Genomic DNA, 14071 nt, shown 5'->3' with positions numbered 1-14071 from the left:
CAGCTTGCCTGGGTTTGTGGGTCCCGGGGGGCCTTAGAGGCTGAGGAGAGGAGCAGAGGGGTGGAAACCAGCACCCCGAGTGTCCTTGGGTCTGAGGGCTGACTTCTGGTCCAGAAGGGGCTGGCCCCAAGGGGACTCTGGGCTTGGCTGGGCTGAGCCTGTCCGAGCAGGAAAAGCGATCGCTCCAGGCTTGTGGCCGGTTCTGGGAGGACGGCTGCGCTCACAGCTGGTCCCGAGGACGTTCCGTAAAACACTCTGGCCACTGAATAGCTTTAAAAAGGAAAGTCTGTGTCACTAGTGAATTCAGCTGAAAGAGGGAGGAGGAGATTACATCAAAGTCCCGGGAGCATGAACACACACGTTAATTAGATTGATTCTTCCTGGAAAGGGCAAGAGGAAGAAACTTCCACCTCACTAAATCCGATTTTATTTAATTCGATAATGGCCAGAAGTTCGCTCTCCAACCACTGGTGAGAGGCACACAAGGCGAGACCCTGAGGCAAAGGAAGGATGGCAGACAGCTCAGACTGCCGGCAGCCCCCCTCCTGAGGCACGGATGCAAAGGGACCCGCAATGACAGCAACGAAGACAAGCAGCAAGAAGCCCCTGTGCCACGTGGGGTTCTTGCAAATTTGATGCCAGCATGCTGCTTCTGAAATTCCCCGTGTTCAGGCCACACAGAGGAGGGCCACGTCAGTGGCCGCTTTGGTGGTCGGCAAGGCTGGGCCGGCGTGACCACGGCGAGATGCCTTGTAGAAGAAGAAGGATCGCTGTGCCTCTTGCCTCCTTCCCTTCCCCAGTGGGGCCCCTGCCTGGAGGAAGAATCATGCCAGGCTCCCAGAGACTGGAGGGGCTGCCAGCCCCCAGGGACAGCATCAGACAGCATGTCCAAGTCCAGCCGACTTCACTGGGTCCCCAAGTCGTCGGCCACGGAATCTGGCCGCACAGCACATTCCCTGACTCCTGACAACATGTGCAACACAAGCCAGGCTTCTCACCCCCATTCTGGTGTCTCGTTCGGTTCACGTGGTCAGTGTTCGTTGAGCAACTATTACGCACCAGGAAACGGGCCGGGTGCGGGTCTTTCTGCGAAGACTAAGTTCCCATCCTCTGACTCATGAAGCTTTGAACTCAGGGAACCAATAGTCTAAAAAAAGAGAAAACAAACTAATGAACGAATGACATAATTTCACAGAATGAGAGTTCTCTGCATGGCAAGGGACTAGGCAGCGATGATGGGGGCTGCTATTTGCATATGACAGGGATCTTTCTCCCCGATAATATTGTTTCCGATTAATTTATGCCCCCCCCCGTTGTGGTGGGTGCTGGGAGGCACCATCTGATCTCGGTTTAGGAATAACAGATTTACCACTTCTGCTGCCACAAGCCACCTTGCTTAAGGTCTAACCCCCGCCCCTGGGGGCTGGTCAGTGCAGGAGTAAAAGGTCCCAGTTCTTGACCCCAAACCAGGACAGCTGTAGAAGGTCACCCCATGTCCAGAACTCTCCAGAGCATCATAGCTCAACTTTGCCCTCTGCCCAGTCCGATTCCTTCCTTCCTTTCTATTGGTGTTGATCCTAAGAGCTTGTCCCAATAACCCTCTTACACAATGATTTCTAGCTCAGAGCTGGCTTTCTGGTGAACTAATCTGCATCAACTTTGAACAAAATGAATTTAAAATAGTTCAATTTAAAGTAGTTATGTTGAACTTAAGACCCTATGTATGTATATAGTTCATATCAATAATGTCTCGGAGACTCTAAGGCCCCCTGGGACGGCACACCCAGGTCCCTCCCCTGCAAACACAGCATCCCCCTGTTCTCCCATCGGCCTCTTGGCATTTCCTGGCCTGAGGGAAGACGCCCTCTGGGGAGAAGGTCTGCCCTTACAGGCTTTTTAGGAGAGCAAACTAGTTTTTCATTAGCGGAAGCTAATAAATTGGATTCTGGAAACATCCAGGAGACCCCCTCTAGCTTCTCCCCAGTGCTGCTGCCACCTCTCCTTACTGCTCCAGAAGAAATGGGCTGTGACCTTTTCATCCGCAAATATTTACACATCTGCCATCTGTCCTGCACCAGGCTGTGAACGACCCGTCTCCTTGGAAACCACACCCAGGCCCACATTACCAAGAGCTGCCCCACCTGGGAGCCGCTCCAGAGAGCTGAGGTCTCCCAGGAACCTTTCAAAGCCACTGGTATTGGTTTGAGGGGCCTTAACCCGTTTAGCTCGGGTTTGCCTGTTTTGTTTCTTCCCATTCTGTCATGTGCTTCCCTCTCTCACCCACAGCTGCTGCCTACTGCCAGTGAGCGCTCCCCTGGCTTCCCTGTCCCTCACCTTGCTTGTTCCCCTCAAAGGCTTGTGCCAACACGGTGGGCTTAGTACTCAGAAGTTTCTGGCATTTGTGAAATAAATGCTTCCAAATGCACTATTATTCACAATGTGCAGGTGAAGAAATGGAGAAAGAGAATAATAGTTAGGGGCCTTCTGATAATTCCTCCAGAAAGAGGAGAAGAGGACAGTAAGAAGAGCGAACACGAGCTGGGCTTTGGCTACATGTCGGGCACTCCACGTGCCTTCCCCGTGCACAGTCCTCAGAGCATCCCGGGAAAGGAAGTAGCATTACCATCCTCGTTTAAAAAGAAGGAATTTGGGGCACCTGGGGGGCTCAGGCCATTGAGCGTCTGACTCTGAGTTTGGCTCAGGTTGTGATCTCAGGGTCCTGAGATGGAGCCCCGTGTTGGGCTCCGAGCTCAGTGTGGAGTCTGCTTGTCCCTCTCCTTCTGCTAGCCCCCCCCCCAAATAAATAGAGAGAGGGGGAGAGCACAGAGGGAGAGGGAGAGGGGAAGGAGACTCGCTGAGGGAGCACAGAGGGAGAGAGCAGAGAGCCCGATGCGGCAGAGAGCCCGATGCGGGGCTCAGTCCCAGGACCCTGAGATCATGACCTGAGCCGAAGGCAGCTGCTTAACCGACTGAGCCACCCAGGCGCCCCATAAATAAAATCTTAAAAAAAAAAAAAAGGGAATTTAAGGCTCAGAGAAATTGAGTAACTTACTCAAGATCACACAGTTTGTGACCCAGGCAGTCCATCGCCACAAACACCATCCGACAAGGGGAAGAGCCCATCTCCCAATTCCTGGTCCAGAGCCCTGGGCAGCAGGGGAGGAAGCACTGAGAGTAATGGGAAAGTGCGTACATATGTAAGTCCCCGAGTTTGCCCCACTCCACTGATAGGAAAAGGGTACCCTGTCCCCTGCCAGGGGGAAAAACACTTTCCTGCTTGGCATTAACTGCACTTTTAAGCAAGTAGAAGCTGGGCTCCTCCAGCTTTCCCTCTGCAGAGAGGTCATACCGGGAGAGGGGGAGGGAGGAGGGCCCCATTCCCTAAACTGGGCCATTTCCTTCAATCAGGAGCCCCAGGGGCTTGGAGTCGCCAAACTGGCCATAGCACTGATTGTAGCTTTAATCTTAATCCCATGCAGAAAAGGGGCATTGATTAGCTAACAACTCCCTCCCAAGGAAAAGTCCGGCACGTGCTGGTCCATTAACTGCATGCCTGCGGCCATCAGGGGAGCCAGCACGCTTCCCCACCCCCGCAGCTCAGCCTCGGTGTCCCCCTTGGTGCTTAAATCCAGAGAGCTGGGGTGGGGGTGGAGGGGTAGGGTGGTTGGATTGCCTAAGCCTAGATTGTTTAATAAAGTGCGTTTTATGGAGACCCAGAGAAAGAGTGGCAAGTGTATACTGTCTCTTTAAAAAATAAAGATAAAGCACAGAGTAGGTAGTTTCTCCTGACTGTTCAGCCCCAGGCTCTGCAGTGAGCACCATGCCCCTGGAGCGTGGCTGCACCGGCTCCGGCCCTTTAGCTGGCACAGGGACTGCTGTTGGCTGGCTTGTGGGGCCGGGAAGGAGTGGCTTGGCTTTTCGGCCCCATCTGGAAGGTTTGCAGAGCAGAGCCAGGCATTCTCCGCCTGCTCTCCGTGCGGTCTCTGGGGCCCCAGGAGGAACTGGGGCGCTGGCTCTTCTTGCGAGCCAGGCAGCGATGGGATGAGGTGGGGGTACAGCCCTGAACATGGATGGTGTGAGGGAAGAGGGGTGGCAGGGATCAGGGTCCCGCGGAGAGCATCTGGGCACGTGAACTGCTCCTGTCCTGCAAGTGGGAAACAGGGATGAGGAGGAAGCTGACATCGGGTGCCCCGGCTGTCCCCCCAACGCTGTCCGACCTCACCTGACTTGCTGAAACCCACAGATGCGTTTCCTCAGCTGGAAATTGGGGATAATGATTATTTACCTACCTCTTAATGTTACTGTGAAAATTGAAGAAGAATTTATACAAAGAAGTGAGCACAGTGACGGGCTCAAACGAAATGCTCACGCGGACTAAGTACCACTTGGATGAGGATGACTCCATCCCCACGATGGCCACAGAGTCTCTGAGGGCGCGACCCCGGGTGGCCTCAAGCCAGAGGCAAGTCAGACCCACGCCACAGCCGCCTCAGGGAAACTCATGGAACGGGTACAATTCCGTGGGGTTTAGTCCATTTACAGAGCTGTGCGCCCAACACCGCACTGAATTGTATTTTCATCGCCCCCAAGAGAAATGCTGCCATAGTGACGCAGCTTCACTTCCGAGGCTGGGCCTTAAGAGATCTGCAGCTGCGTACTGCTCTATTCGGACGCTCCCCCTTGGCACCCAGCTTCCGTGAGAAGCCCAAGGGACCCATGTGGAGGAGAGCTCGAGGCATCCCTGCCCACCGCCCCCACAGAGTGCCTGGCCAACAGACACTACCAGCTGCCAGCCACGCACGCGAGGCCATTCTTTGGACCATTCAAGGTGATGCCACCAGGAGCAGCGACAAGCCTCCTTTGCCAAGCCCAAGGCCAACCTGCAGAATGTAAGCAAGAAAATGAGTGCTGTTCTCTACTCTGGGGAGTGGTTGGTTACCTAGCGGTAGACCTTCATGGAGAAGCCACAGCCCAGCTGAAAAGATGGGATATACGTCCACTGCCAAGTGTCGTTTGGGTGAGCTCGAGGCAGGTACCAGGCAGACCTTCACTGTAAGGCCGTGAAAACGGTGTCACCCTCAAAGGGAGCAGTAGATAGAACAGCGAGCATGACATATGCAATGCTGAGAACAGAAATAGCTGGAAACAAGCAGCCAGAGCTGAAAATGAGTTCTCAGTGATCCCAGGAGGACAAAGAAAGTTTCAATGATCACTGTTTCATAGCAGAAAGGTTCATCGTTTTAAATAATTCACTTGGATCTTATGCTTTATCATTTGAAAGTTCACTTGCACTAATGCCATTTATAGGCAAAAAAAAAAAAAAACATTGACTATATATGCTATTCAATGGAAAGAATTCATGTTTTGGCAGAAAATGCATCAACAAGTAGTGCATGTACTCCATGGTACTTTTCTGGGGTACTCCTCCATGAGACCCTAGTTCCTGGGCCCCAAACTTCAAGTCATCCATTTCAGTTGGGTCCTACCCCCCACCCCCTGCCAGCCCTGATCCCATGCTGCCCTTCCAAGTCCTGCCCAGTGCCTGGCATTTGGTGGGCACACAACAAATACGTAGAGAATTGAGCCAAACTGACTTCTTGGATGAAAGTTGGTTCCCAAAGCTCTACAGGCTTTCAATAGGCAGTATTTTCCTTACGGACAAGCCAGGAGGCAGTCAGTCATGTTTAAGAGCTCCCTAAACCCGACCACTTTTAAGAAAAGGTTAACGCCACACCCTGTTGTGCCGGATTTGTGTCTTTGGGGTAGGGAGATAGTCAGGACTAACTAGAAGGAGTAGGATTAAGGTTGCCAATTTTTTTTTTAACTTTGTCCACTTTTAAACAGCTGTACTGATGTCTCATCCAGATAACATGCGCCTTCCTCGATGGCACAGTTTGGTAACATTTATTAAACTTCTGTGGGTGTAAAGCATGCCAGCTTTTTCACACTTGTATCCTGTGAAGCTGCCCTCGTGACTGTTATTTCCTTTGCCCTTTGGAGCTGGTGTGCCATTAAACCAAACAATCTCTTTAAGTTCTCAGGTCCGCTATGTGGTCTATGACGCATCCCCACGTTCGAATGTTCAATAAATATTGGGAGATTATGCCAAAGACAGCATTGTTTATAATTCCAGCTAGAAATTTCATTCTGAGTTCGTGAAAAGATGCAGATATTCTAACTCAAGACTGAATGCGTGCATCAGGGTTAATTAGCAATGCTTCAAATTATAGACCACTGATGTTTCTTGTACAACTAACCATCAATTAGCTATGCTAATGAGAAAAGCAGGAAATGACTGCAGGAAAAAATGAAATCAGCAGGGATGACAAAGAAAAGCAACGCATTGCAGACCTAGTCTCAGCCACCAGTCAAAACGTACCAGAGTGATTTCGAAGTACAAATTCTAAGAAGTTTTTTCCTTTTCCATATTGTCCTTTAGAGAAGTTATGTCCGAAACTCAAAATGAGCAAAATATACAATAGACAAAGGACTAGTCAGTGGTTCTAATATAATTCCTAGGGGAGCTTAAAAAAAAATCAGTGCAGGGCGCGTGGGTGGCTCAGTCAGTTGAGCGCCTGCCTTTGGCTCAGGTCATGATCTCAGGGTCCTGGGATGGAGCCCCGCATCAGGCTCCCTGCTCAGCGGGGAGTCTGCTTCTCCCTCTCCTTTTGCCCCTCCCCCTGCTTGTGTGCTGTCTCTCTCTCAAACAAAATAAATAAAATCTTCAAAAAATATATATATATCAGTGCAGAGTCTTTGTTCCAGACAATTTAAATTAAAATCTTGGTGGAAGGGGCTACATTAATCCATAAATTGCATAATTTGTTTCAGGTTGATTCTAGCCACTTTGTATTTGCTTTCCTCGGAGTTTTCTGGTTGGACAGGGAGGGTCTCAGGTAAATCACCTCTGGCTCTTCACCCCCACTCCCCTCCCTCCACTTCCAGGTGGGAGAACCTTGGCAGTGAGACAGCCTTATAGGTGATGCCTGCTGATCCAGTATCTTAAAATACTTTCTCAATGGCTCTGTTCTTTGTCAAGGGTTGGGACGGTTCCCCCAACGGAAATCTCCTTTGAGAGAATGTGAGGCACCTGAACATTGTCTAGCTAGTGTCACCATAGAAGAAAATGAAAAGTTATCATCTGGAAGTTACAAGTCCCCATTGAGCTCCACGTGCCAGGCTCCTGGAAGTTGTTTCCAGTGAATTCCACATGTTCCTCAGTTCCAAGAAGCAGCTCTGCAGCTGTGCCTCTTTCCTCCTTCCCTTATATTTAAAAAGGTCTTTAAAGCTTTCAAAAAAAAATCATGTAAAAGTTATAATTGTTTGTTATTATATGCTTACTGTATAAAGTTCTAAAGCAAAATTACAAATAACAAAACTAAAACCACCCATGAGTCCCCTTCTTCCCCATTCCGGAGACAGACGTCACGTATGTCATCAGTGTATCTCCTTCCATTTCTTTCTTTGTACACAGACATGTGTTTTATTTTACAGAAATGAGTCATACTATATGCACACTTTTATAACTTGCTTTTTTGGTTACTTGCTCTTATATTCTGAGATGGGGTGTGTGTGTGTGTGTGTGTGTGTGTGTGTGTGTGATACAGAGAGAGAGAGAAATCAGGCTTCAAAATCAAGATTTCTGTGTATGCAGCAACGCCCATCATAGAGACTTACCATCAATTATTTAAACACCCCCCCCACATTAGACCTTGATTATTACTTCTGACATTTGCCTTATTTTTCCTTTTTCCATTATTTGTCAGAAAACAAGATCAGTCACTACCTTGGTGAGTGCATGCAGATTACTCTTCCTAACTGACGTTTGACACTGTATCCATAATTACCCAGGGCCACAGAGAACTACGGACGCTGAGCCCCTCACCCTCTTGTCCTGCTATGTTCTCTGATATCTGAACCCAACACCTTCCCCAGAAGTGATGATTACTCAAAATCCCTGAAGCTTATTTCACCATTGTCTAAATGTCTATGTATGGAGATCTATTGTTTTAATGCTAACCTACATTGAATGCTTACTGTGCTGAGAAGTTCCTGTGTATTTTTTCATTTTACCTTTATGACAGCAATGCAGGAGCGAATGCTTACAACCATCCCCATTTTACAGGTGAAGAAAATGAGGTTTCTTCTGAGTAACTTGCCCAATATCACAGCTAGTAAGAGACAAAGCTGGACCTTAAGCCCAGAGCTGTTTGCTTCTAAATCATGGTTTTCATTATTATTAACCAAAGTCCATATTTGTTCAGATATTCTTAGTTTTTGCCTAATGTCTTATTTCTGTTCCAGGATCCTAACCAAGGTACAATATTGCAGTTAATTATAAAGTCTTCTTAGACTCCTCTTGGCTGTTACAGTTTCTTATTTTCCTTTTTTCTCCATATCATTTAAAAAAATCACACAGTCCCCTATTATCCTCTATAAGACCACAACAGTTATAATATTTTGTGCACTCCTTTGAGGGACTCTGATCCTCACAGCACATGTTATAATCCTCATTTTATGGATGAAAAAACAGAGTCTCGGACAGATGAAAACTAACGGTCCAGGTCACAAAGCTAGCAAGTGATGGAGCTGGGATCCTAACTCAGGACTGTCTGACCAGGAGTGTCATGTTCGTATTACTACTGTAGTTAATATATGTGCTTTTTTTTTTTTTAAGAGAGAGACGGAGAGAGTGTGTTGGGGGGAGGGCGGGAATCCCAAGCAGGTTCCACCCAGCATGGTTTCAGAGGTGGGGCTTGATCTCCTCACCCTGAGATCGTGACCTGAGCCAAAATCAAGAGTCAGACCCTTACCTAATTGAGCCACCCAGGAGCCCCTATATGTGCTTTTAAAAAATAAATCTGAATGTTAATATGAGAGTCAGTGTCAGAAAGAAGATCTATATCTTGTCCAACTCCCTTAATACCCAAGCTCCTTCTATAGATTCCTCAATGAAAGGTTCTAAGCCCATGGTCAGAAGCCATCAGTGCTCATCAGCTCCCTACTTCACAAAGCAACAAGTTAAGTTTTGAACAGTTCTGATCATTAGACAGAATTATTTGTTCCTCCAAATGACTTTTGTCCATTGGTCTTGGTGAGGTTCTTATAAACCAAACACAATCATCTAAGTCTTCTACCTAAAAACTCCGCAGTTGGCCACCATGTCTCCCCTCGACTCTCTTCTCCCGGCAAAGCATGGCATGGGTTAGACTTCCCTCAACATTCTCCTACCCTGCGTTAAACCATAGTTCCTTGCAGAATCCCTATTTAGTTGAAGGTCCTTATGGTGCATTATAGCATGACAATAAGCATGCCCTAATACTTGGGGATCAATAATAGCTGTTGATGGTCTCCCTGCTTACCGGTAATCTCCTACCACTACCACTATCACTCCTCTCCACCTCACCCCCACCCTCCCAACACACTATTTCTAAGTCATCAGGTCCTATGGGTCCTAACAGATACCTCTTCCAACACCTTAATTGCAGGAGCTCTCTCTAGAGGGGCACAAGTTTGGGTGTTCAGTCAAAGGCAAGGGGGATTATTTTCTCTGAGTTTGGCAAACAAGTTAAAGGGCAACGGCAGTTAGCCATGGAGGCCCCAGGACAGCACTTTTGTTCCCAGTCCCCCACAGCGCAGAGGCAGACGAGGGCCCCCGTGGGGTGCGCGGGGCGGAGCGGGGCGGGACCAGAGCGCCTGCAGGGGGGCGGGCTCTGCGGTCGTGGCTTAGGGACTGTAGCGACGCCAAGGCGCTGCCACCCGCCGCCTCAACCAGCCGCCCTCACCCCCGCCCCTGCAGACAGGTGCTCAAAGCAAACCGCAGAGCAAAGAAGCAGGGGAGGGAGTCAGGAAGGAGACGCTATCGAAGCTCCCAGGTGTTGCTCGTCGGCAGGTGCCTAAGCCTCGTGATCAGCACCATGGACAGCGCCCGCGAACCAACTCAGGGGCGCTTGGACGCCGTGGTCTTCTGGCAGGTCTGGCAGCGCTTTGACCCAGATGGTAAGTGAACACGCCACGGGCACATTCAGGTGTAGACGTGGCCCCAGCCCAACCCCTCTGAAAGGACAGAGAGTTTCCCCTTCCCGTCTTTCCTCGTCCTTTCTCAAAGGGAAAGTTGTCTTCCAGCGTTGTTAACACAACTTTCAAAAAAGATGCCACCCCCACCCACCCCCCAAAAAATGACGTGAAAAGGGAGCCACTTAACATGTGCTTTATCTTTAGTAATAATGCAACAACCATAAAGAAAATAGCTAAACTGTGTTTTGACTCTGCAAAGTACGATTCAAGAATTACACCTGTTAAGTTTTTCCAAGCCTCCAAATCCTTCGGTTGTATTTTCTTCTAAAATTCATGTTTGTCTGCAGATTAAAATGTATGTATTTAATCGCTTTCCTTTCCCAAATATTCATATAAACCCGGCACGGGGCATTTACTCTTGAACGTGTGTTTGCTATTCAAATCCATGTCTCCAAGAGGTTAGACGCTGGCACTTAGTTATTAAAATAGTAGAGAACAGTATCCATGGGGATTTTACAGACTGTGAGATTCAAAACAATTTAGGTAAATAGTAAATGTCACATGTTCTTCTATGTAAGTGACTGTCACTTATGCATCTCTTGTTGCATTTAGAAAAAGGTTACATAGAAGAGAAGGAGCTCGATGCTTTCTTTCACCACGTGTTGACAACACTGGGTACTGATGTAAGTACTTGTCACTAAGCATTAATTTATGTGCCTTTAGCAAAATACAAGAAGCATCCAAGTCTCATGTTGATGTGTACCTATTAATCCCATCTGGCCTCTTTTCTTCCTTGCCTGTGTGTACTTTTTCTCCATCTCCTAGCAACACGGAGGAATCGAGGCAGGTTTTATAAAAAGTACAACTGTAGCATTAGCCACGCTGGCCACTGACTTCCAGTGTAACATCTGTCATCCCCTCAAGAGACCCTAACTATAGATTCAAACAATTCTGTTTTGAACGTCTCCCTGGTTTTGATTCTGCTAATGGATTTAGACATGGAGATAAGGCAGCTCACTTTGTTCAAAAAGGTGGAAGAGATGTTAAGAGCTCTGAGGTTCTAAATGTTTAGTGCATTTGATACCCTTTGATAGCAGACCACAAACAGATCGCTTAAAATCATTTTCCATGATTCATTTTATTACAAGAGGTTATAGATTTCTTTGGGAATGACAAACCAGAAAATAAGCAATATACCCAGAGCCCAGGTATAATAAATGTAAACCCACGCATTGTGTCCATATCCCCCCCTGATGGTAAATCTGGCCTTGAGAGATGGAGACTAATTGAAGATCCCTGTACCAAAGCAGAGGAAAAACCCATACAAAGACACCCCAGCCTAGGGAAGGGAGAGCCCAGTCAAGACTCTGTCAGGGGATGCACGGTAAGAGTAGCAGCTCTGGAGACAGCAGCATTTAAAACGAATTGTGGCGATCACTTGTCCTCAGATAGAGAACTGTTTACACAGAATAAAGCGCCTTGCACTTTCCTGTAGGAGCCCATGAAGGGAACGAGGCTCTCTGTGCCACCAAGGAGCGCTTAGAGAGGGTGTTTCCAGGGTGGGGGTGGGGCAGCCAGCTCACAACAGAAGAGACTGCCATCTGCCTCCAACAGTCACGCAGACCTCATCTCTCCCTGTCTCTGTCTCTGTGTACATAGATCTCTCTCTCTGCCTCTCCTATTCTTTTGATGTCTGTCTGTCTCATTTTTCTGCCCATTTCTGTCTCTCATTCTGATTCCTGGCCCCTATCTTCCAACATCTCTTGACATTCCCTCTGACCTTTTTGTCTCTCATCTCTCTGTCTTAAAGGTCTCTCCAAGTCTCACTGTCTCTTCTGTTTCCTTGTTTCTCCTTCTATCTACAGTCCGTCTCTCAAAGCTCTCTTGTCCCTCCTCTCCTTTTCTTTTCCTTTCTCTTTCTTACTTGTCTCATCTTTTGTATCAGTTTCTCTCCTCTTCTCTTTCCTTCCCTTCTCTTACTCGCTCCATCTCTGTCTCCCGGTCTCTCTCTGTCTTACTTACTGCTGTAAATGCTAGGGCTCACAGCATTCCAGAACCCATGAGTCAGACACCGCTTTGTCAAGCATGACAGGAGTATCTAAAGAGAACAAATAGGTGAAGGCAGAACCATTCAAAGTCTTGGAATAAACTGGAGGATCCAAAAACCCAAACTCCCAGAGACTTAGAACTTCATACCTTTCCAGAAGCTCCTTGCTTTGGTGATTTATAGGAAAGAAGGAGAAAGGTTGCGGTCGATGTTGAAGCTGGGAGTGTCTTATTTTCAGTCGTGAGGTGGGGGTGGGGCTACTAAAATGCAAGGGTCTGCTCTGAGCCAAGGACACCAGGAGCCGTCGTGTTCTGGGGCTTCGGCTAACGTTAGAGGCATTGTTGCCGTTAGTGACGGAGCAGAGGGGTGCCCATCTTGCTGCTGGGCAGTCCATCTCTTACCTCCCTCAGAGCCAGCCTGGGGACTTGCCCTCTCACACAGGGGCAGGCGTGGTCCTTGCAGGAGAGGAGACAAGTGACTCACCAGTGTCCTGTGCCCCATGTGTCTCATCCCCGAGGAATTTCAGTGCGTTTGGGATCTGCCTAGGATCTTGCATTTTTAAATCACCCTGCCAGCTGGTATCTCTCTCACCGTCTGTCCCCCCAGGAACAGTGACTGCCCGTCAGAGGTGAGGGTGGGGGGACTCCTGATAGAATCACGCTGGTCTCGCTGGGCTCTGGCCGCAGCCCCACCCACCTCTTCTCAGCGTGGCTGGGGAGAGAGCTTTCGAGGCCAGATCAGTTGTATAAGCCGTTGTCCAAAAATGTCCCCATCTGCCATTATTCTCTTTCAAAATGCTGAGACCTTACCCTGGGGAACGTAGTCATAGGAGCCTGGCTGGGCCCTCCATGCTCCCTGGACAACCATGATTAAGGAAACTATTCCTGGTTCTGGGTTTTTTCCCTGCTGAGGAAGGAGTAAGCCCTAAGCATACCCTTAATCAGAGCGCGGGACTTTGCAAGTGGACGTCCATCAAGCTGAGTGACGGTCCCCATGTGTGACACCTGCTTCTATCAGGGACGATGCCCCAGCGAGCAGAGAAGCAGCCGCAGGGAGGCCTCCATGATTGGGCCTGGGGTTTAGAAGTGGCCAGCAGTTCTTCGAGGCCTGACTAGCTCTGCTTTCTCCCTGATTAGCAGGTCACAGAGGCCTCGGAGGAAGGAAATTTAAGGTTGCCAACAGCGAGGTGCCTGCTGGTCAGCCTTGGAGAGCAACCAATCTGTGTGTGATTCCCTGCTTCTCGGGGCCTCTGCAGGGACAGACTTAATGGAACCATCGGCTGGTTTTGCTGCTGTTTCTGTTACTCACCCCTTCCCTCAGCCCCTCCGCCTTTTCTTTTCAAATGCTGAGAACTGGCCTCTGAACTGGTCTGGAGAGAGCAAGTGCAGAGCAGAGCGTCCCTTTCTGGGGCTGGGCCCCCGTCCTTCCTGTCAGACTCTAGCGCAGCCTGGGCCTCCTTCAGTGCTTCGGAACAGACGACGGGGCCGAGACTCTCACAGAAGGGGGCGGGGTGGTGCGCATGGGAAATACAGCAGACGCAGCCCCCAGCTCTGGTGCTTTAGGTCCAAGGGACAGTCATGGGCTTTGGGAATAGAGGACAAAAGTCAAGGTTCTGTGGCTTCAGACTGGACGAGGAGCACAGACTCTGGCCTCAGCTTCTCTGCTTAACATTTATTCGTTTTGAAACTCTATTTCCCCCCACGTGGCCTGTGTTCGCTAACGTCCTTGGGGAAGGCCCAGCCCACCACAGAGAACCATGTATTCACTCCACAGACACTGCGCTTCTGAGATACAGAAATGACTGCTATCCTGCAGATCTCTTCATCCGGAAGCCGACCTGAAAGGCGCAGTGAGGACCCACCTGTGGAGTGATCTCCATCACATTATTTTCTGTACAGTGCACGTACGCAAGCCAAACACCCAACCGCAACCACACACGGCCCAAGGTGCCAAGACTAGAGACGCTGATCTCTCTATATGTATGGAGGGTCTCAGGAGGAAGCCTGG

General features: G+C 49.1%; 1 protein-coding gene across 1 annotated transcript in view; it reads left to right on the top strand.

The window, feature by feature from the left end:
- The first annotated feature begins 9809 nt into the window (after nucleotides 1–9809).
- Nucleotides 9810–14071, top strand: part of SCGN (secretagogin, EF-hand calcium binding protein) — a 36296-nt gene continuing 32034 nt past the window's right edge. Inside the window, exons 1-2 of the mRNA XM_045800479.2 lie at nucleotides 9810–9999; nucleotides 10630–10700. Coding sequence (XP_045656435.2) covers nucleotides 9918–9999; nucleotides 10630–10700 — 153 coding nt within the window. The 5' untranslated portion in view covers nucleotides 9810–9917. The remainder of the gene's footprint in view (nucleotides 10000–10629; nucleotides 10701–14071) is intronic.

The sequence above is a fragment of the Ursus americanus genome, chromosome 32, assembly GCF_024610735.1.
Source record: "Ursus americanus isolate L20-20 chromosome 32, mUrsAme1.1.p, whole genome shotgun sequence".
Taxonomy (NCBI): Eukaryota; Metazoa; Chordata; class Mammalia; order Carnivora; family Ursidae; genus Ursus; species Ursus americanus.
This window is presented reverse-complemented; position numbering and strand designations above follow the sequence as displayed.